The 23,914-nt window shown below is 28.4% G+C and overlaps 1 protein-coding gene across 1 annotated transcript in view; it reads right to left on the reverse strand.

Moving 5' to 3' along the window:
- The window catches only part of LOC111299757 (uncharacterized), a 34,529-nt gene extending 12,934 nt beyond the window's left edge, over positions 1-21,595 (reverse strand). Inside the window, exons 1-3 of the mRNA XM_089757758.1 lie at positions 20,852-21,595; positions 20,115-20,707; positions 19,883-20,014 (exon numbers count right to left, since the gene is read on the reverse strand). Of these exons, the coding sequence (XP_089613884.1) occupies positions 19,883-20,014; positions 20,115-20,707; positions 20,852-21,595 (1,469 nt within the window). The remainder of the gene's footprint in view (positions 1-19,882; positions 20,015-20,114; positions 20,708-20,851) is intronic.
- Positions 21,596-23,914: the final 2,319 nt, after the last annotated feature.

A 23,914-nucleotide genomic window follows, 5' to 3' on the forward strand; every position in this document is an offset into this window, starting at 1 on the left:
GAAGGCTTTTGAACTACAAACAATTTAAAGGATCAAAAGTTTTGAGGCTTCTATACTAACTGTGACTCTTAAGGATTCAAAAGGTAATTAGCAATACGGTGACCCTATTGGCCACATTTAAAGCATGCACCATTAACATGCCTACACTCTGCAACTCAATGTCTACCACCACAAACTGAACACCTAGGCCCTAGTTGATACATTTTGCCATGGTAGGATTAAATTCCTTGTGAAGAAAACTTACCTTTAAAGGTAAAAAAAGCTTGAGACCTTTCAGCAGCTTAAAATTTGGAAAGATCATTAAAAACCCTTATACTAATCTCTACCCCTTTTTTTAAAAAATCTTTTCACACCTTATAAGTCTCTCTTCAAACTGAATTAAGGGACTTTGCCCTACCAACCACTTCATTATAACCAATTAAGTGTAAAGGAGCAAGGCCTTTTTGAATGTAGGCATTTAAGCCATTTTCAAACCTTCTAAGTTTACTTTCATCATCAGCAACAAAAGAATCAACGAACTTCAATAAATAATCAAACTCAGCCTTATAATCATCCACAGTCATGTTACCCTGAACCAAATTAAGAAACTCTCTTTCCAATTACAGTAGCTTACTTCGAGAAAAATACTTTATATAAAAAGCTATCCAAAACTTATTCCAAGTAAAGAATTCAGGATCTCCCTCATGTGTATGAGCTACACCCTTTCACCAATTATTTGCACTATTTTACAGCAAATAGGCAGCAAATCTAATCATATCTTACTCTTGGATATGCATAGCATTAAAAGTTTTTTCTATATCTTTAATCCATAACTCGGCATCATTAGGGTTGGTAGAACCTTTAAAAGCAAGTAGTGTTATCTTTTTAAACTCACCCAAAGCTTTTCATTTTGCAGGATTGTCAACATATTGCATCGGTGGCTGGTTTTATTGTTGATCCCTTACCAAATCGATAACCTCATCAATCAAACCATCATACCTAACCACAGCACCTTATGCTCTCAAATTTTGATTAAAATGAAGCAAATTATTACTAACATCTCTCTAAGCATTTAGTGCAATAGATCACCCTGATCTTGGTTTTGACCCTGTGAGTTATGGTATCTCTAAGGATGAGAACTCATAGAGCCACCAACCCTAGCATTAGTTACAATCTTAGTACAATTAAGTTTATGATCACGATGAAGAGGCATGCTGATTCAATTACAATAGCAAACATATTACAAAAATGCCTTTTCACCAACCAAAAATCAACAAACTAAGTAAGAATGAAGAAATGTCTCAAACTTAAGTTTTCTACCCTACATTCATCATTCGCAGATATGTCTAAACCGTTAAAATTATTAATTGTGCAAAACTAAGATTGAAAAACCTAGGCTCTGATACCACTAAATTTGTCACACCCAAAACTGAGGTATAATGATGTTGCACACCTACAAGATGTGATCTACAAATATGCAAGGCCATAAGCATGCTAAGAGTTATAAATCTAAACGAGATAAGCATGACTGAAAATGAAAAGTTTATAGCATTTAGTATCTTTTAACACAAACATGAAATAATTAAAAATTCATAAATCTCGAAATATCTAGTTAAAGTCATAAACATCTAATTATAAAAGTTTAAACATCTAAGCTTTTAAGAGAATCCTAAAAGTCCTAAACCAACAACTAAAGTTTACTCATAGAGATTCTCGTGAGCATAATCAAAATCAGAACCTGTAAAAAAACTAAATAAGTGAAAGAGTAAGCAACCAACATCTTCTCAGTTTAATTAAGGATGCCATAAAACATTTAGGCCAAAACAACAACTAAATGATTCGAAACTATTTTAGGTAATCTCGTATTCAAACATATTTTCATAAATCATATCTCAAAATTAGAATCTTAGATTTTAAAGTGAAATAAAACATCACAAAATCATAAAGTTTATTGGTCTCCCGTAACATACTATGACCACACTTAACCCATGTGGCATAGGTTAGAATTAGAATTTTTTCTTTAGTGTAATGGGACAAAGGCATACTAGAAACAACCAGGAAGTTGCACTGAACAATCATAATTAACCCGTTAGTGTAATGGGACAAATCAAAGATCACACAGAAACCCCTTTGGTGTAATGGGATGAAAAGAACCCCTTTAGTGCAATAAGACAGAAACATATCACGATGGTATGACGAATAAAAACCATTATTCTTAGCTGATGGCATAATTCGAAACCGATATCGATATCACAAAATACATGTTGACATGGCCAACAAGTAAGCCTCATTGGTAGGGTTAGAACATAGTCATACTAAGAGACAAAAGCAAAATATATTTTCAAATTACCTAATATAGACAAAATCGATATTCATATACTTTTTCAGAAACATAATCCATACAAAGTCATTTCCATAATTATTCTAAAGGAAAACTTCATATTTTGACAATCAATGGATATATAAATATATTATTACCAAATCGTATTCAACAATCAAAATAATACCAAACCATATTCCAAACTCATAACAAAGAAGTTATATATATATATTTACATGTTCAACCTGATTTACAAAACAAATGGATAAAACAATATATATTATATATTTCAATTCTAAACATATTAAGGCTAATCTTTTAAGGGATATAAAAACTAAAGGGACATCAAATCACTTATTTGATGCACTAAACCAAAACTTAAGCAGCAAATCACTTAATTCTCTTAATATCCTAATAGTTCAAAAAATATTCAAAAATCAAAATTTATTTCGAAAACATAAATTTAATAAGACAAAACCTTTATCGGGTCATCCTAAGCAATTTGGGTTTTTTGGCAACATTTTTGACAATTCAAAACTACTTGAAAGCATATATATATATTTTTAAATCATATAATGTAATTTAAACATAAGCTAATTTTGTGGGTATTACATCCTTCCCTCTTTAAAAGGAGTTTAGTTTTATAAACTTATACCTTGGCTTTAAAAAAGATAAGGATACTTCTTTTTCATATTCTCTACTAACTCCCAAGTTGTTTCTTTTTTGGTATGATTACTCCATTGAACCTTAACATAAGGAATAGTTCTTCTTCTCAAAACCTACTCATTTCTATCGACAACACTCATAGGAGGCTTGTCATATAATAAAGCTTCTTTAAGTCTTAAAGGTGCTAACTCCACCACATAAAATGAAATGTTTTGTGATATCGCTAATCTGTCATGCCCCAAACCCGAAGATTTAAGATGTAATAACGTTGCATACTCATGAGACGAATTTCATAAGTATACAAGCTAACAAATATTGAACTAAGTCAAAGTCTCCAATAATCTTTAAAATAAAATATTATAAAATCTCAACTTTACAAAATTATACCTTTTGTAAGTTGGTCGAATATACTAAAATTCTTACTAACAAATCTTTTAGAATCATTAATAAAATACTCACTTAAAAACTATACCAAGCTAAAGATAGATACTAATCTTGTTAATCCAATTAGTTGTCAAGATTAAACCTTTCAAGATACCAATATCAAAATCTAAAAAAGTAAAGAAAATTAAAGAAATAAGTACGACGACTCAGCAAGTAACTAACATCCTCTCAGTTGGATTAAGGATGCCACAAAACATTTAAGTTAAAACATTAACTAAATGATTCAAAAATATTTTGGATAATCTTGTATTCATAAACATATTCACAAAACCAGATTCTCAAATCATAAAACGAAATCGAATGTCATAAAATTATAAATTTTATTATTTTTTTGTAACATATTACGACCACACTTAACCTCTGTGGCATAAGTCAAAATCAAAATTTTTCTTCTAGTGCAATAGGATAGAAGTATATCAGAAGCAACTAGATCATTACATTGACAATCATAATTAACATGTTAGTACAATGGGACAGAATAAATATCACAATAACCCCTTTAGTGAAATGAGACAACAGTATATTATAGTAACCTTTTTAGTGCAATAGGACAGAAATATATCATTGATGACACGGTGAACAAAAATCATTATTCTCAATTGGTGGTACGATTGAAAATCAATATCAATATCACAAATTATATGTCGACATGGCCAATAATTAACCTCCATTAGTAGGGTCAGAACATAGTCATACTAGGAGACAAAAAACAAAATATATTTTCAAATTACCTAACATATAGAAATTCAATATTTATAAATTTTCTCAAAATATAATCCATACAAAGTAAATTCCATAATCATTCCAAAGTAAAATTTAATATTCCAACAAACGATGGATATATAAATATATTATTATGAAATCATATTCAAAAATAAAAATAATATCAAACCATATTCCAAACTCATAACAAAGAAATCATATATACATTTTGCATGCTTAACTCGATTTATAAAACGAATAGACAAAATAATATATATTATAAATTTCAACTCTAAATATATTGAGACTGATTTTTAGGAATATAAAAATTAAAAGGATATCAAGTTACTTACTTGATGTGCTAAACAAAATCTTAATCAACAAAATACTCAATTCTCTTTGTATCCTAATAATTCAAGAAATATTCAAAAATCAAATTTAACCTAAAAACATAAATTTAACAAGGAAAGCATTCTACGGGTTATCCTAAGCAAATTGAGTTATGTGGTAACCTTTTCGACAATTCAAAACTATTTGATAGTATTTTTAGCATATTAAAACAAATTTTCTTTTAATATAACAAAATGCCTAATATTGAGTATAAATATGAAATTAAGGACTAAAACATAAAAATCAGTAGCAATATAAATTTTTACAAATTTTTAATTTTTAACATTAAATAGTAATCATTTTTTTTTTGTAAATCTAAATATAATTTAATAACCCTTTAACAATACTAATAATGTGGAATTAACATAGTAAAAATATATTAAAATAAGTAAAAATTCATTAAAAATAATATAACTAAAATTCAAGTAATTTATAACTAAATGCATAAATATTAGCTGAAAATAATTTTTAAAATATTTAAAAATAAAATTTTTTAAGTTCTGAAATTTTATATTTTGTGATCATCTAGTTTATTTTGAGCTATAAAATCTAATATCCCATAGTTCTTTGTGATAAAGAAAAGCAATAATTTAAAATAGAAATATAATACTACAACTTAGAATTTTATTTTGACAAAAATGATTTTCAAAAACTTAAGATTCAAAGGCCAAAACTTTGCAAATTACCACAAACAACCCAAAAATTTTTTGGGTTTTAAATTCATAGAGCCTATTTTGGGGCTTTGATTCTCTTAGCCTATAAATTATCTAAACAAATCAATTATACCACTAGAAAGTTCACATTTCATACTATCAATGGAACCTAAAATTTGATCAAATAGGCCACTAGAGTAGGGAGTTTTGGCAACTCAAAGTTGAGCATTCATAATTGTCAAAAACCCAAAAATAAAAAATTTTAAACATTCAATTCTCCTAAATTACTTAACCAAATGAAGTGTCACACATACCATTATAAATATCTTAAAGAGATCTTTCCATTGGTACCCACAATTTCGTCGGATTATTATCGAAAAGTCATCAAAATTTTTTTGAAGATGAAAAGATACAAAAATATAGGTTGGAGCTAGTTAAAAATTTCATAAAAACATGAAAATTTCAAGAGTTTTAAGCAAAATCTTTCTTTCATCAGTAATTTTTAGGATTGATTTGCCCTTCCTCATTATTTCTTCTTCTTTTCAATGATTTCTTCAAGTTTTCTTTTTTTTTTTGTCCAAGAAAACTATCGACAAAAGCTGTCAATAAGTTTTCATTTTTTTTCTTCTCTTTTAGTTTTTTTTTTTTTTTTACCAACAATACTCATAGGCTGGGTCACTGATCAGGCTATAGTCATTTAGGCTTAGGTATTACGTACTCCCCCACTTAAAAGAATTTGGTCATCTAAATTCAAAATCCATACTTCAAAGATTATTTGTCTTTCAATTTAATGTCCAATACAATTCTCCTCATAAATAGATCCATGGTGTATTTGGAAAAAATAAATAAGAAAGGAGAAAAAATAGAAAAGAATTTTGGCTTTGAGATGTGAAGAATACTTTCTTAAAGGTAATTATGCCTTTAGGATATAACAAAATCTCAAACTCTACAATCAAAAGTAGTCAAAATGGTTATATTGAAAGATTTATTTATAATAAATGAATAGACATAAACTTCTATTCAAATGGTTATGACCTTCTGTATAATCATGACTTTTATGAATAATAATCTATTTATATTCAAATAGTTATGGCCATTTGTCATATAATAATTATTTCTGTTCAAACATAATTATTTAAAATATGAATAAAATTAATACAAAAATTAATTTTAGTCATCAATAATTAAATCTTTCTATCCAATGTGAGATGCACCACATTTAAAACTACAAATAATCCTTCACTAGTTTGGAATGTTGGTACTTAATTTCTAACATTTAACATAAATAAATATTATGAATATAATAAGGTATCTCTTAATTTAAATCTTCAATCAAAGTATATATCTTAGAATTCTAATGAAGTTGATGATGTCTGCAGATAAAACATCAACTCCTAGTACTAGAATTGAAGATATAACACACATAATATTTTTTTATTCTATTGTCAAAGGTTTATAACCACTTTTAGCACTATTATGGCTATATGCTTATCCTATTCATAAACATTTACAATAAAGACCCCAATTTTGCTTGTAAAAGTGGCACCACTTCTATGTTTATATAGGTAAAGTTTCCATTATGTCTCCATTGCTTTAAATATTTAAAACTCCGTTAAGAGTATAAAAACTTATCCTTCTCATGTAACAGATCACACTAGTTTTTAAAATTTGAATGGATTTTACTAGTGCTTAATAGACACATAATAATAACTTGTTTTTACCCATTAAACTTTGTAATTAAGGCTTGCTAATTCAAAGTTGGGTTCCCATTATTGGTGTGTAATAGTAAGGGTTTAAATCCATTCTACTTGTAGTACTGCTAATCAAATATCTTAGAATTAAATTTTCTTTTATGGTAATTATCGTCACTTGATATTGAATCTCTAATATAATCACTTCAGGCTAATATGTTCAAACTTTTCATTTTACATATTATTTATATGCTCTAGACATTATTACCTCATTTTTATCATTTTAAGAAATAGTTGGCTTTGGTTGTGGCCACAACTCTACACTCACTTTCAACCATTCTATTTTCATACTTTTATATGTTTTTAATATAATTATACTTCAATACAATTGGATAAACTCAATGAATAAATCAAATCATTTCTTTTTTTATGATTTTACTTTAATATGTGTCTAAACTTATTAGCTTATATAATTTGCTCATAAAATTATACTAAAATCTAATAACACTGTGGTGATAATTTTATTTTTTTTTATTCTTATCACCCCCACTATTTGCAAGTATGCATTTTTTTATTAAAGAATGTCTTATTCAATTGTCAAGATATCATATATACCTAATAAAGTTGCCATTTCACTTATCTTTTCACTATTTTGTAGTTTTTTTTTAAGTAGGAGGCCTTCAAATCCACCATTAACGAAATAAATAGTAAATATTTTAATATTTCTATAACAGTTTTAAAAGTTTCAAAAATTTTATATTTTAACTCAATATAAGAGTTTACATCAATAAGTAGATTTCAAATATAATCATGATTTTATAGTCTCATTTTAAGACTTTTTATGTCAGTTCATAAATACTTATGTGAATTTATTTCATTATGGATACTATTAATAATTTTTGTTATCGTGAACAAAACCATTTCCATCACTAAAATGGATCAAATAGCATTCTTTTTGCTATTATAAAAGTTTTCATATTCACAAGATTTTGAATCATTCATGACTTGCAAAGTAAATATACTTTGAAATTTTCACTATATAAAACCATAGATAATAAATTATTTGTATAATCCATGAAGTAAACTATATACATAACAAAAAATTGCCATAATGTGATTAAGATTGTGGCATCAATTTTAGCTTGTGGTTATTCTATGCCAACCATAATAATCCACATCATACCTACAAATTATGTAGATTTGCTATTGAAGTTATCTCATTTATAGTTATGGCTCTAGTGAAAATCAACTATCTCAAATGCTATCATGAGTTTTCAATGCATATATTAATTGCCTAGTGGCCAATTCCAAGTTTATGACTATTGAAACCTCTAAACTTGATTTCAAAATTTTATGAGAACTTTATTTCTCCACCATTGTGTAGCCCATATATCTCTATTATTTACCACTTTTAATTGGTCATAAGATTTTTGGATATATAATAAATTCAAACTTTACTCATATGACCAATATGCCTATGTACAATAAAAGTCCATAGTATATTTAACTCCAATTTCAAATACTTTCACAATCATTTTGTGATCAATATATTCATATCTAGATCACCACATCAACAAAAGTCATGAAACATGAATCCAAAGAATCATTTTCTTAAAATAGTATAAACAATAATTATAATATGAGTTTTACTCATATTTCATGCAAAAACTAGTGATGAATTTACATTAGTTAAATCATTGATTAACTAACTCCAAGGCTTACAGCTTTCACAAGCCAATATTGCTATCTAAGCCTATATGTTAATATGGTGTATAACTAGCCACATCCTTGCCATTATCATGAAACTATTGAAAACCTTGGAAACTTGTTCACTTTTCATTTTAATAGCTTATAAAATTTTTTTCAGGTCCAAGAAGCAAAAATATTTTCATTGTCTTTAACCAATAATTTATTGATTGGATGATAGCATCATATCTCCATAGTCCATATCTTTCTTATATGTATAAAAGAGAAAATTCCATCCCATTTAGTTCATTTTCGTAATATATGGCAAACTGTACCAATGTTTTCCATGCCATAATAAAATGGAATTAAACACATACATGTATTGGTGCCTTAAGAACATTGAACTTGCATGTTCTTTTCTAATTTATAAACATGGCTAATTAGACATTGATGAGCATCCTTTAAATGCTAGTAACTGACAAATGCTTCAATATTTTTAATGACATACCTTTTCTTTTTTAATCAATATCCCATATGCGAAAGCAATAATGCTTTTGTGTAACCATTAATTAACTTTTTAACAGCTATTTATGATTTTCATTTTGTGATTGTTCACAATAAAATTTTATTTTGTAAAATCACTTATAGTGTAATACACTAGCAGGCAAATACATATCACATTGTCTATGTTTCTGATAATAACAATTATTTGGTTTATTAACCACCAATTAATTCATAAAATACCATATCTTAATAATAATTATTCACATGCATCAATTTAATTTTAATTGGTTTTCATGAAAATTAAACACTAGTCAAAATTTGAATCAATAATAAATTTTTAAAAAAATATCAACATTTGATCTATAAACAACCAACAAAGATAGAATCATTCAAATAGCTTAACTCAACTTATCATCTCAATTTTGGTGCCATGATTTAAAAATAAAACTAATCTTGTAGCCAAATCTTATTTTTTTTGCATATATTCTCCACTTACATCTAATTTTTTATGGTAAATTTCTTTACCCATTTTTTTATTGTTTTCATATAAACCATGGACAATTTGTCTGTTCTATATATAACTAAAACATGACAATTAAACAATTGGCCATTCCATTAGAATCTAATTTAATTTGTTACTTGATAACAAGTGATAATTCTTTTGCTCGTAGATAAATTCATGTCTTTCTCTTTTATGTTTTCAGGCTATTTCACATCCCAGCCTTTATAAGCATCAATTTTTTAAGTACATATAATACAATTCATTAAACTCAATTATGAAGCCAATTTCAGTACATGCATAAACCTATGCAATGTAATCAATATTTTGCATATTGTGTTTTGACTTTACACACTAATGAAAATAATTGTCAACATGTTTATCTCATTCAGTCAATCTTTTTATCAGTAATTTTGCAAAAAAAAAAAATACATACCCCTAATGAAGATTTTTATGAAAATTAACATTTTGGTCTATAGAAACATTAATCCTTTAACACTTTGAGCCTCCTTTAATATTGATCTCCAAATTATGCCAATTTTTTTCTTTGTATCTTCCTCATACGAAATATAAATTTCTCATAATTGCTTTTAAAATTATTAGAAAAAATAAATAAGAAAAGAGAAAAAATAGAAAAGAATTTTAGCTTTGAGGCGTGAAGAACACTTTCTTAAAGACAATTATACCTTTAGAATACAACAAAGCCTCCAACTCTCTAATAAAAAGTAGTCAAAATAGTTATATTAAAAATTTTAATTATAATGAATGAATAGTCATAAACTTCTATTTAGATGGTTATGACATTCCATATAATCATGACCTTTATGAATAATAATCTATTTATATTCAAATAGTTATAACCATTTGCCATATGATAATTATTTCTATTCAAACATAATTATTTAAAATATAAATAAAATTAATACAAAAATTAATTTTATTTATCAATAATTAAAATTTTCTATTTAATGTAAAATGCACCTCATCCAAAACTACTAATAGTATCACCTTAATAGCTTCAATTAAGTTTTCTCCTTATTGTTTCTCACATACCAAATTGATATAAACTCTAATATATATAAATATATCCATTATAATCTCAATTCTTATTCCAACATCTAGTCACAAAGCATAAGTTTCTTACAAATCTCATATACTTGAAACATACATAATACACAACTTAAATCATAGCTAGGTAGAATCACCTTAATGTAATTTCGACTATTAAAATAATGTTTACTAACAAAATAAAACATAACAATTATACCACAATTTCATAGCTCTTCTAAAATCTCAATTTTTTAAATATCAAAATTTATAATCTATTTGCTATTAACCCACAAATCAGTCTCTAATTTAAAATAATTCATTATTTGCTATGTTAACAATAATCCAAAATCCGTACCTTAATTTGAATCATGCATCCATTGTGCACTCTAATATTTCATTCAAATATAACCCAAAAAAATCAAATTGACTTTATAGTATTTCTTGTGCCAATAATATCACTTGTCCATCACTTTTTTTTACAATGAAGTTTCTAATTCATTCTCATAAACATGTCCATGTATATCCTTAAATCCTAGTAACAACATCACCAATTAGTTACCTTAAGGACATCATATACTGATTCTTTTTTTTTCTATCATAATTTTTTTTCTTAACCATTACAATACTGTGTTATATTTTAAATTAATACAATTGATTATATAAAAAAATTCATCACAAAAATCAAACATAAAACTTTGAGTTCATGATACAACTCGTTGTTTACATATCATTACTTTCCAAATTTCAATGATCAAATCCAACATAACCATTTAACCATTTAACATTTAATAGCCTATAACCATCTAATATCTCAAATTTTCCTTTAAGAAAGTATATTATTTATCAGCTTTAAGTCAATGTCAAAAGTCTATTTACTATAAAAAAATCCTTTTACCAGAATTTCAATCAATATACTTCAAGAGTATAATTCATGTCAAAGGTACAATTATAAAAATCAACTAAATATATCACTTCATATCATAATTTTATTAAACTCTTCAAACTTACATTGATATTCAAAATTACCGAATAACAAAATCATCACTAAAATGGACCTTATAATTATAAAAGTCATTCTTTGTACTTATAAGATGTAGTCTTATCCATAAAATACATCATAGGCACACGATAAGTGTAATCTCCATAAAAAATTATTTATCAATTCTCATATTGCCCTTTAATTTGAAATTATAATCAAAATTAATCACACTAACCATTTCAAATTCCAACCACTTCAAAATAGAAAGAAAAAGATTGACTTGAAACAATTTCATGAACACCAAGTCACATAATCATGCTAACAATTTCCTCTTTTGAATAACAAAATATTTCTTATGAATATAATCATTGTAAATTGTAACGAGGATCAAGATAATGCTATAGATTATATCCTAAGTTTCTTGGCATACAAATTCAAACATAGTCCATTGAATACCCAATATAACTCCAAATTCATATATGAATACCTTTCAATTTCTTTAAATCAATTGTCAAATAACAATCAAAATCTTCACCAAACTTATAGGTGTATAGCATCATAATGTTCCAAAATTTCCTTGTAGTCCAATATGTCCTCTATGCTTATTTTACAAGGATTTAGTCTTAGCAAAACATAATCTTGTAATTCTTAATACTCAGTAAAATCCACTTTTTAAATGACATTTTTCAACGACTGCAACCTTAGTTTCCATATAAGAATCATAACATATGTCTTATACTATAATATATGACATTCTCTATTAACACTACTTAAACAAACTCATGTTCTGTCTTAATCAAAAATCATAATCATTATTTTATCACAGAACCATTAATAAATCCTTTGCCTTTCAAGTACAAATATAATTTTTTGCACTTCAGGTTAATTATATAAGATTCTAACTCTTGTCATCAAAAACAAATAATTCCCAACAAAATAAAATATATCAATATGGACAAATATCTTCATTCATGCATATAATGCTATTTACCACAAGTACAATATAATAAATAAAATCTATTCAATTAGATTTCAAAACCGTAATGCCATACCCATATAATAATCAAATTTTGGTAAATCCTCGAAAGTCAATTCTTACCATCAAGTTATGTATTACTCATTGAAATCAAAATCACATTAATATTATCGAAATCGTCATTTGCATCATATTTTTTACTAAACTTAACTATAAGTTTAAAAATTGTAATCTGTAATGAAAATTTACTATCAATAATAATAAAAATCTTAAAGCGTCATATCAATTATTATCAATATAAATTTTCATACTTTGTCTTGACAAAAACATTTCATATCCATGATCAAAGATTCAATAAAGGATTCCTTATCATAAATAAATTTTTGACATTGACTTGAAGCTAATAAATAATATACTTTCTTAAAAGAAAATTTGAGATATTAAATGGTTATAAGCCTGTTAAATAGTGAAATGGATACGTGGAATTTGATCATTGAAATTTGGAAAGTAATGATGTGGACAAGGAGTTGTATTACGAATTCAAAGTTTTATGTTCAGATTTTTATGGTGAATTTTTGGATACAATCAATTGTATTGGTTTGACATTTATCAAAATCCTACAATGATTAAGTAAAAATTTTATGATAGGAAAAAAAAAAAATTAGTATATAATGTCCTTAAGGTAGCTAATTGGTGATATTGTTACTAGGATTTAAGGATATATGTGAGCATGTTTATAAGAATGAATTAGAAACTTCATTGTAAGGGATTTGTAGACAAGTGACATTGCTAGTGCAAGAAATCCTATACAGTCAATTTGATGTTTTTGGGTTATATTTGAATAAAATATCATAGTGCACAGTGAAAGCATGATTTGATTTAAGTTATGAGTTTTGGGTTCTTGCTAATTTAGCAAATAATGAATTATTTTAAATTGGAGATTAATTGTGGGTTAATATATAGTGAATAGATTATAGATTCTAATATTTAAAAATTTGAGATTTGAAAAGAGTTGTGAAATTGTGGCATAATTGTTATGTTTGATTTTGTTAGTAAAGAATCATTTGAATAGTCGTAATTACAATAGGATGATTTTACCTAGCTATGATTTAAGTTTTGTATTATGTATGTTTTAAGAATATAGAATTTAGAAGAGACTTATGTTTTGTGATTGCATCTTGGAACAAGAATTGAGATTGGATACTTAGAATATTTGTTTATTAGGCTAAAATGGATATATTTATATTATATTGGAGTTTATATCGATTTGGTATGTGAGAAACAATAAGGAGAATACTTGATTGAAGCTATTAAAGTGATATACCATGGATCTATTTAAGAGGAGGATTGTATGTGACATTAAATTAAAAGACAAATAAATTTTAAGTTATGGATTTTGAATTTGGAGACCAAATTCTTTTAGGTGGAAAAGTATGTAACACCCAAGCCCATGTGACTATAGCCTAATTAGTGACCCAGCCCGAGAGTATCATTAGTAGAAGAAACAAAAACTACTAAAGGAGAAGAAAGAAAAAAGACAACTTATCAGACAGTTTTGTTGATAGTTTTCTCTAACCAAAAAAATAATAAAAGGAAAACTTAAAGAAAAACAACCTGGAGAAGAAAAAGAAGAAAAAAAGAGAAAGGGTAAATCAATTCTAAAAATCACTAATTAAGGTAAGATTTTGCTTAAAACTCCTAAAATTTTGATGTTTTGTACAATTTTTTACAAACCCCAACCTATATTTTCCTATATTTTCATCTTCAAAAATATTATGGCAACTTTTCGGTAACAATCCGACAAAATTGTAGGTACCAATGGAAAGGTCTCTTTAAGACCTTTCTAATGATATGTGTGGTACTTCACTTGGTTAAGTAATTTAGGAGGATTTATTGTTTAAAGTTTCTGGTTTTTAGGTTCTAACAGTTACAAACACCCAATTTTAAACTATCGAAACTCCCTACTTTGATAGTCAATTTGGTCGAACTTTAGTTGCTTTTGATAGTACAAAATATGAACTTTCTAGTAGTATGTTTAGAATCGAGATCTCAAATTAAGCTTTATGAATGTGAAACCCAGAAAAATTTGGATTGTTTGTGATAATTTACAAAATTTTAACATTTGAAATTTAGGCTTTTGGAAATCATTTTTGCCGAAATGAAATTCTAAGTTTTAATATTACATTCCTACTTTAAATTACTACTTTCCTTTGTCACTAAGAATTTAGGGATGTTAGAGATTTTATAGTTCAAAGTAAGCCAGATAGTCACATAATGCAAAAATTTCAGAACTTAAAAAATTTTGTCTTTAATTATTTTAAAAATTATTTCTAGCCAATATTTGATATATTTAGTTATAAATTACTTGAATTTTAGTTATATTATTTTAAATGAATTTTTACCTATTTTAATATATTTTAACTGTGTTAATTCTATATTAGTAGTATTGTTAAAGGATTATTAAATTAGATTTAAACTTACAAAAATGATTACTATTAAATGTTAAAAATTAAATAGTTGTAAAATTTTATATTGCTATTGATTTTTATGTTTTTAATCCTTAATTTTTATTTATACTCAATTTAAGGCACTTTTTTATATTAAAATAAAATTTATTTTAATGTGCTAAAAATACTTTCAAATAGTTTCAATTAGTCATGAAGGTTGCCACATAATCCAATTTGCTTAGGATAGCCCGCGAAAGGTTTGCCTTGTTAAATTTATGTTTTTAAGTTAAATTTTAACTTTTTAATATTTCTTGAATTATTAAGATATAAAGAGAATTAAGTGATTCGCTACTTAAGTTTTGATTTAGTGCATCAAGTGATTTGACATCCCTTCAGTTTTTATATCCTTAAAAATCAGTTTCAATATATTTAGAGCTGAAATATATGTAGACACTGAATTTTGTTCGGGTCTACGATTTTCAATTCTTGTTTAATATTAATAATAATAATATTGGTTTAATTAAAATTAAAAAATTAATTAGTTAAAAAAAATTAAAAATAAAAAAAAAGAGAAGAGACAAATAGAAAAATCCAAACAGAAGAAGAAACAAAAAGGTAGGGGCTAATGCCGTGGGTGCTGTGCACGGCATTACTGGCCGCCCGTACCCCCTGCCATAGCCATCATGCCACCCCCAGTCCAGTCCCTTCACTAGAGCACGTAGCTCCATCATCACTCCCTATTTCCCCAAACACCCAGCCCTTTAAATAATAAGCTCACACGCACCCAAGGGAGCTCTTGGACACATCCTCAAAGACTCCAAACACTGCTCCCCCCACACCCAGAAACTTCAAACTATCACATACCCAAAAACCTAAACACTGCACTCACTAGAAAACGTAAAAAAAATAATAATAAAAACCAGAAAAACTTGAAACAAAAAAAATCACATAGTCCTCACCACTTAGGCAAAGAACCATCAACGCCAAAAGATAGTTAGTGTGGGCTTTCAAAAAAAAAAAAAGGGCAAAGAATTCAAGAACTTCAAACCCTGATTTACACCGATCGGAGCCATTTCTTGTGAAAAGGATGGCAAATCTGAGCTCAGAAGGTCAAAAAGAATCTTTTGGTGAATTTTGACATTTTTCGCTCACGACGACCACCGGTAACCACCGACAATGACCTTAGGTGGCAGCCAGTGCAACGGCATTGTGTCAATTTTTGGCAAAGCTAGAGAGAATTTTTTGAAGTTGTAACCTTTTTGTTTTTTGGAGGAAAGGTCAAATAAGCTAAAAAAAAACTAACTTTATATAGAAAAACAAAAAAGAAAATCGATGCCGTTTTAGGCATAGGGAGGATCCGCTCATGCCCGTAACCTGATCCGAGATCTACGCAATTAGCCCGTTGACCCACTGCTTCAACTAACCTTGAATCGGTTCAACTTAACCGTGCATCGAACCGCTACTCAACCGGTTCAATCGAACCACTAGTCGAACTGTCTTTTTTTTTATCCAATCGAACTAGCATTGACTGGATCGTTGATCGGTCCGATTCAAATAAAAAAAATTTTTCAAAAAATTTTCATTATTTTTATTTTTATATATTATTTATTTATATCATTTTTAACATTATTATTATTGTTATTTATGTATGCTTTAAAACTTTTAAAGTTTATTAAAATAAATACTTTTTATTTATAATAATAATTAACAATAATAATAATTAAATGACAACAACAATAATAAAAAGTCAAATGATTTTTAAAACTTTTAATTCCTTTTAATGTTTTTTTAATAATCCAAATATTAAATAAAAAATAATAAAATATGCATAAAATGATAGAATAATAAATAATAAATAAAAAAAACTTTTCCCTACTTAGATGTTGGAAGGAATACAATCATGTTTTAAATAATGATAATTCTGTCTAGATATTGAGAAATTATTTAAAAAAAAAATTTTTAAACTATGTAAATTAATATTAACTCTTCATAATAAAAATTTATTTTCTTGAAAATCATAAAAATCGAACTTGCTCCGAAAGTTCGCCTAAATGTTAAGGATTTTTAAAGATGTTTGCATTTTCTTTAGCCTTAAAATCCAAACCCTAAATTTCAAAACCCTAAAATTAAAACCCTAAAATCTAATCCCTAAACCTTTCAAACCCTAAAAATTAAACCCTAAACCCTCTAAATCCTAAAATCAAAATCCCAAATCTCCAAACCCTAAAATCAAAACCCCAAACATCCAAGCTCTAAAATCCAAAACACTAAAATCCAAAATCCCAAGCCCTAAGAGTTTGAACCCCAAATTTAGCATACACCCCCTAATCATTCTCTAAAAATCATGCAAGTCTTAAAACCTCGACCTAAATCTATTTCGAAACTTTAGGGATACGTGTAAAAATCTCACATAAAATGATTTGTTCTTGAATGTCGCCTAGATGATGGGGTATTTATGAAACTTTATTTCATTAAGTTTTTCATACGAATCACTAGTTTACATTAATAGTGGGATTAATAAATAAAAAAATATAATAATAAAATAGGATTTTAAATATAAACAGTCACACCTAAGCTCTACCTAGATGTTAAAGAGTCAGGATGGTCTCATTATATTTAAAAGCCCAACCATAAAATTGCCTTTCATCTTCCATAACATTCATTGGCATACATATGTTAGCGTATTATCATTGGTAATTGTTTGCATTTTTTTGTTTTTAATTTTTATTTACTACTTGATGATAAAATGTTTTATGATGAAAAAAGGGACAATACATTTTATTTGTGATATTATAAAATAAAATAAAAATAACATTTCAAAAGAAATAATTCTTGGTACTTTGCCTAGATGTTAGAGAGTTACCAACAATTATCTTTTATAAAGAGTGTTATTTCATTTTAAGGATTGTTGTGTTAAATCTTAAGTGAAAAGAGTTTAAATTCTGCCTAGATGTTGGAGAATTTAAAGATAATTCTTTAACTTAAAGATTTTCTCAATATTCCTAAATAAAGAGCCTTAGCAAAATTTTATTTTTCAAACGAAAGGGATTATTATTAAATTTCAAATTCAAAACTATTTCAACCAATATCGAAAATAACGCATAATTAATTGGTACCAATTTATGGGCATTGTGAAAGTGCTAATCCTTCCCCACATGTAACCGACTCTCAGACCCAACTTGGATTTCATAGACCGAAATTTATCCTTTTAATAAACTTTAAACTTGCTTTTATAGTTTTGTTAAAAAGATAAACTTTTGGGTGATCAATCATACCTTAAAAAAATTGGTGGCAACTCTTCCCCATTTTTCTCGATTTTAAAACTCCTTTATGTTTGGCGATCAAAAAACCGTTACGACAATATATAATATATATATTATTTTGTCTATTTGTTTTGTAAATCGAGTTGAATATGCAAAATATATATATGATTTCTTTGTTATGAGTTTGAAATATGGTTTGATATTATTTTGATTTTTGAATATCATTTCTTAATAATATATTTATATATCCATTGTTTGTCAGAATATGAAATATTGCTTTGAAATGATTATGTAATTCACTTTGTATGGATTATGTTTTGAGAAAATTTATAAATATTGAATTTGTATATGTTGGGTAATCTAAAAATATATTTTGGTTTTTGTCTCTTAATATGACTATATTCTAACCCTACCAATGGGTGTTAATTGTTGATCATGTCGACATATACTTTATGATGTCGATACCAATTTTGAATCATGCCACCAATTAAGAATAGTGATTTTTATTCACTGTGCCATCGATGATATACTTCTATCCTATTGCACTAAAGGGGTTACTGTAATTTTTTTTTGTCACATTACACTAATGAGTTAATTATGACTGTTAGTGCAACTATCACGATCTTAAAGAGGAGCTAGGAATCGCACATCGATTATGTACTAGAGTTGGTCATAGGATATAAAGGTTCACACCACCATCTCCTTGTAAGACATCTTTTGTAGAACAAAATCGTAAGGCCAATGGGGGGCCAAAGTAGATAATACCTCACGTGGGTGTGAATCATGACAGTTAAGCTGATCTAGGATGCCAGATAAGTCCATGCTCGGGTTGTAGAGCCACATGATCTTGGAGGTTGAGTTTTGATCCGTGACAAATGATATCAGAACCAGCTCTGAGGGTATTAAAGATGTGCCACCGAGGATAGTGAGCCCTTATTGGAGTGGAGGAGGTCACGATCCTAGAAAGGAGCCAAGAATCCCACATCGACTATGTACTAGAGTTTATCATGAAATATAAGGGTTCACACCACCTTCTCCTTGTGAGGCACCTTTTGTAGGATAAAACTGTGAGGCCAAAAAGAGGCCAAAGCGGATAATACCTTATAAGAGTATGAATCGTGACAGTTAGACTAATCTAAGACGTCGAATAAGTCCATACCTAGGTCCCGGGGCCGCACGAGCCTGGAGGTTAAGTTTCGGTCAGTGACACAACGATCTAGTTGCTTCTGATATACTGCTATCAGTTACTTGTTGAGTCGTCATACTCATTCTTTTAATTTTTCTTACTTTTCATATTTCGATATTTATGTCTTTAGGGCTGAGTTTTAATAAGAGATTATGTTGCAAGACTTCATCTATCATTTGTCATTATATAGCTTGTAATTTAAGTACCTTGATGTAATAAAATCAGAATATTATTGTATTTTTTGATCAAGTGTAACACGTGAATTTCAGACACTTGGGTTTTTAAATTATAAATTTTAAATACCCTTTGGAGTTTGCTTTTGAATTAGTATGATATTTTGGAATTTGATTAGTATAATATCTGTTGTCTTGCTTGCTTATAAGATTCGTTTCATGAATATGCGGTACTGTTATGTCCTATTCGAGTTTGGGGGACGTGATAGATTACGATAGATTGTTCACTAGAAGCTGAATTTCAAGAGATGAAGATGGTAACACAGAGACCAAAACACCTGATGACAGCTCTACCCTGTATACACTTCCGTATCCTCCCTTTCCAATGCAACACTGAGCATCAAAGCTGTTGGTTGCACTTTATATATGTTCTCAGAATACAGCAATCTTCCATCAAAGGACGATATTAAAAAGAGGTTTTCATTATTCATACTGCTTTGACTTACTTCATTTGCATCTTTTTCTGCCTTTTGAAGCCGATGAACAAAGCCATTGCAGCAAGTGAAAGGCCATTCACTCCTCCTAACAGAGGAAACATGATTGTGTAGAGTAACTTGTGGCTTTTCTTAGAAAGCTTGCAAGGTTTGAAGCCACTAACATTGCCACGCAAACCCTTGTTTCCTTCTAATGCTTGTATTGAAGCATTTTGAAATACCGAGGTATTAAGAATTGGACCTTGCAACCCATTATGTGCTATGTCAATATATGTCAAGCCTCGGAGTTTATCGAAAAAGGTAATGTTACCAGAGAGGTTATTATAAGAGAGATTCAACGTTGACAAGCTCTGCAGAGATTCAAATTGTCTTGGTATCTCCCCTGAAAGCATGTTATGACTTAGGTCTAATTCAGTCAATTGAGATAACTTGCCCATCTGAACTGGAATTCTCTGGCTGAAGTTGTTACTACTCAAATTCAAGTAGTGCAATTTCAACAAATCACCTATACTCTCAGGGATAGACTGACTCAATCTGTTTGCAGACAAGTCTAGATATTCAAGATTGGAAAACAATCCTACTTCCCTTGGTATTCCACCAGAGAGTTGATTCCCAGTCAAAATAAGCCTAGTTAAAAGAGTCGGTTTTGTCAATCCCTTAGGAATCTCCCCGATTAAATGATTTAAAGAAAGATCTAGAAAATGTACCTGAGTTGAGTTTCCAATCTCAGGTGGTATTCTGCCAGTGATATTGTTCCTAGCAGTCAATAGGCTGCCTAAATTTTTGCATAATGCCCAGGTGGGTGAAATTTCACCATAAAATTCATTGTCACTTAGGTTTATAAAATTCAAGCTAGGATAGATGCCAAAATCTTCTGATATATTTCCAGTCAGTCGATTCTTTTCCAGGCGTATTCTTTTTAAGCTGCTGCAATTTTTCATGTCTTTAGGGGTTGGACGTATGAAATGGTTGTCATTTGCTATGAAGTATTCCAGTGATCTACCTCTACAAATGTTTTGGGGCAAATTCCCAATGAATTGCTTTTGATCAAGTTCCAACATCCACAAATTCATGAAATTTCTTATTTCTCCAGGTATGGGACCTGAAAGTTGGTTGTCTCGGAGGAACAAAGTTTTCAAGTTGCTTAAGTTACCAAATGAAGCTGGAATAAAACCGCTTAGTTGGTTTTGACTCAACTCTATAAAGACAAAAGGTTTCAAGTTTCCTAACTCTTCAGGAATGGAGCCAGAAAGTTTATTTTCATAGAGTTGGAGAATTGTCAGACCTGTCAAGTTTCTCAATGAGGCAGGGATCACACCAGATAGATTATTTCTATAAAGTACTATTTCGGAAAGCGATTCCATTTGCCCCAATTCAGAAGGGATTGATCCCCAAAGATTGTTGTTGCCCGAATATAGCAATCTTAAGTTTTTCAAAAAGACATTGTTGAGAAAAAAATGGCTTTTCCTGGATGAAATGAAAATTAGATTCATGTAAGAGGAGAAATGTTTCCCATTACTTAGCTGGAAAGATATGTGCCCATGAAATATGGATTAAGTGGAACGGAATTAACTTGGTGGTGAGCTCGGAAAATCTGCAAAAATCTTTTTGGTGGGTCGAGCAATTACCTAAAACCAACTTTTACGGATACTTCTTTATCACAAAAAATTTCCTAAATAGAGGATAATAAGAACTAAGTCTAATTTTTAATTAAAAATAATAAAATTTATTATGTATCGAAAAAAAATTTAAAGTGAATTGAATGATAGTTAAATTATATAAAAAAAAAATTTACAATGAAAAACTGTAAAAAAAACCCTTTTTTGCCACTATAAAATTCTCAAAACCTATGCTCAAGAATTTATAGCAAATTAAGTGTTAGGAGTATTTTTAAATCCAAAAGATAAAATTATTTTTTTTATTAAAAATAATCGACAAACAACCAAATGTATTTTTGACCTTTGAGCCGAGTCAATTTATCAAATTGACCTGAATTTACGAAGCTAAATTAGCTCGTCCATCTTATCAGCCATCCATTAAACACTCCTAAATGCTAACTTGCCATTTCATAACCGAAGGATCAACATTTAACTCAACTAAGCCTACCAAGTCATCTTTGAACCGATGGCTGACCTTAGACGACCTAGCCTGTCCAAAAACCTCACTTTACAAATATAAATAACACCTTTTACGTATCATTTGATTCATTTTCTGTTCTCATACTTATAGTTTCCTTTCTATTTTCTTTTTTGATTGATATCTAACTTAAGCGTCAAAATATAAATGTTAAGAATATTCTCAACCTTTGTCTTTAACAGCTCTTACTTCTATTTTCAGGGTTTTACCTCTAAAAGGTCAGCTCCACACAAACACCATGCATTTGTCTATTTTTGCACGTCAAAAGACTAATACAGGGTAAAACAGAACAAATAGATCAACTAATAAGCCACAGTATAAACAAAAACAGATCATCAGTCTTCAACGATCAAGCAACTCGTTTAACCAATATGAGGTTATTATCATTTGATGATCACCGTCGTTTTCAACACAATCTTCATAGACCTTGGCAGATCTTCCCAAGATCAACCCCAAAAAAAGGCTTTTGGGTATAATAATGATAACCACTTTCAATTTCAAAATCAACCCAGAAAAGGTTAATCACTATAGATCACAGCGGGAAGTTTGATCCGATGAGAAAATCCAAATCAATAGAGTTAGATCAATATAAAAGAACATTGACTATATAGGAGATAGAAGAAAATGATATATATCGAAAAAGAAGAGACCTGAAAAGGCTTTTCTTAGTTGTTCGCAATCTTCAGATAGAGATGGAACTTTTGCGGCCACCCTAAGAGTAGCCTTTTTTTTTTTTTTTCTTTATTTCTGCTTGCAATCAAAAACTAGAAGCTGGCAGCAAATTTAAGGACAACGTTAGTAGCTGTCTGGATATGCGCCGTCTATTTCCTTTTTTGCCACGTCAATATTCTCGAACAATGCTACGTTGCTACTTGCCAGTGTGCATCGTCGACTGTTAAGGAAGGTCAAAACTGACCAATAATTGGGACCCATGTGGTTCCCATTAATAAATTGCTGGGAATTACAATCTGTTTGATAATCATGCTGCTGCTATTTCTAAAATTTTATTGTTAGTGTATATAAACTAATTTTGTTAATTAAATATTTAATCATAAATCGTTTTAAAATTTTTAAATTTTATGAATGGGATCAAAGATCTTACTTCTTATTATATTAATAATTTTATTAATTTTTTTGATGAATATAATTTATTAATTTTTAAACGTACGAGTATAATAATTTTTCATTTTGGGTAGTGAAATTTAAAAACAACATAAAACATTAATCAAATAAAATTTTTTAAATGGGTTTGACATTTTTAATAAGATGTAAAATTTACATTTATATTAATCATTTTCTAAACAAAGTTCATAGGACAATATAATATGCCCAATTTCACTTATCACTTCATAGTAACCATTGCCTTTCTATCCCTTGCTTCTGTTTTGTATTTTGTGCGTGTTAGAATTTAAAAACTGACATGATAGGAAAACAACTACCTCAGGTGTTCTTTCTTTTTAACTGAATCTAGCTTAATCATCTCATTAAATTCATTAAAATGTGTTCCTATACTACCAGAACAATTTTTATATAAATAGAATGCATTCTTGCAAAAATAGAAACTTCAAACTAGAGTTGGTCATGAGTCAAGTCGGATCAAGCCAGTTTGGGTTAGGCCCATCATTTTAAGCAAGCTTAGCCCGGTCTAACTCAATTTTTCAGATCTCATTTTTTAA

Source organism: Durio zibethinus, chromosome 3 (assembly GCF_047325235.1).
Source record: "Durio zibethinus cultivar Kanyao isolate XHJ-2024 chromosome 3, ASM4732523v1, whole genome shotgun sequence".
Classification (NCBI taxonomy): domain Eukaryota; kingdom Viridiplantae; phylum Streptophyta; class Magnoliopsida; order Malvales; family Malvaceae; genus Durio; species Durio zibethinus.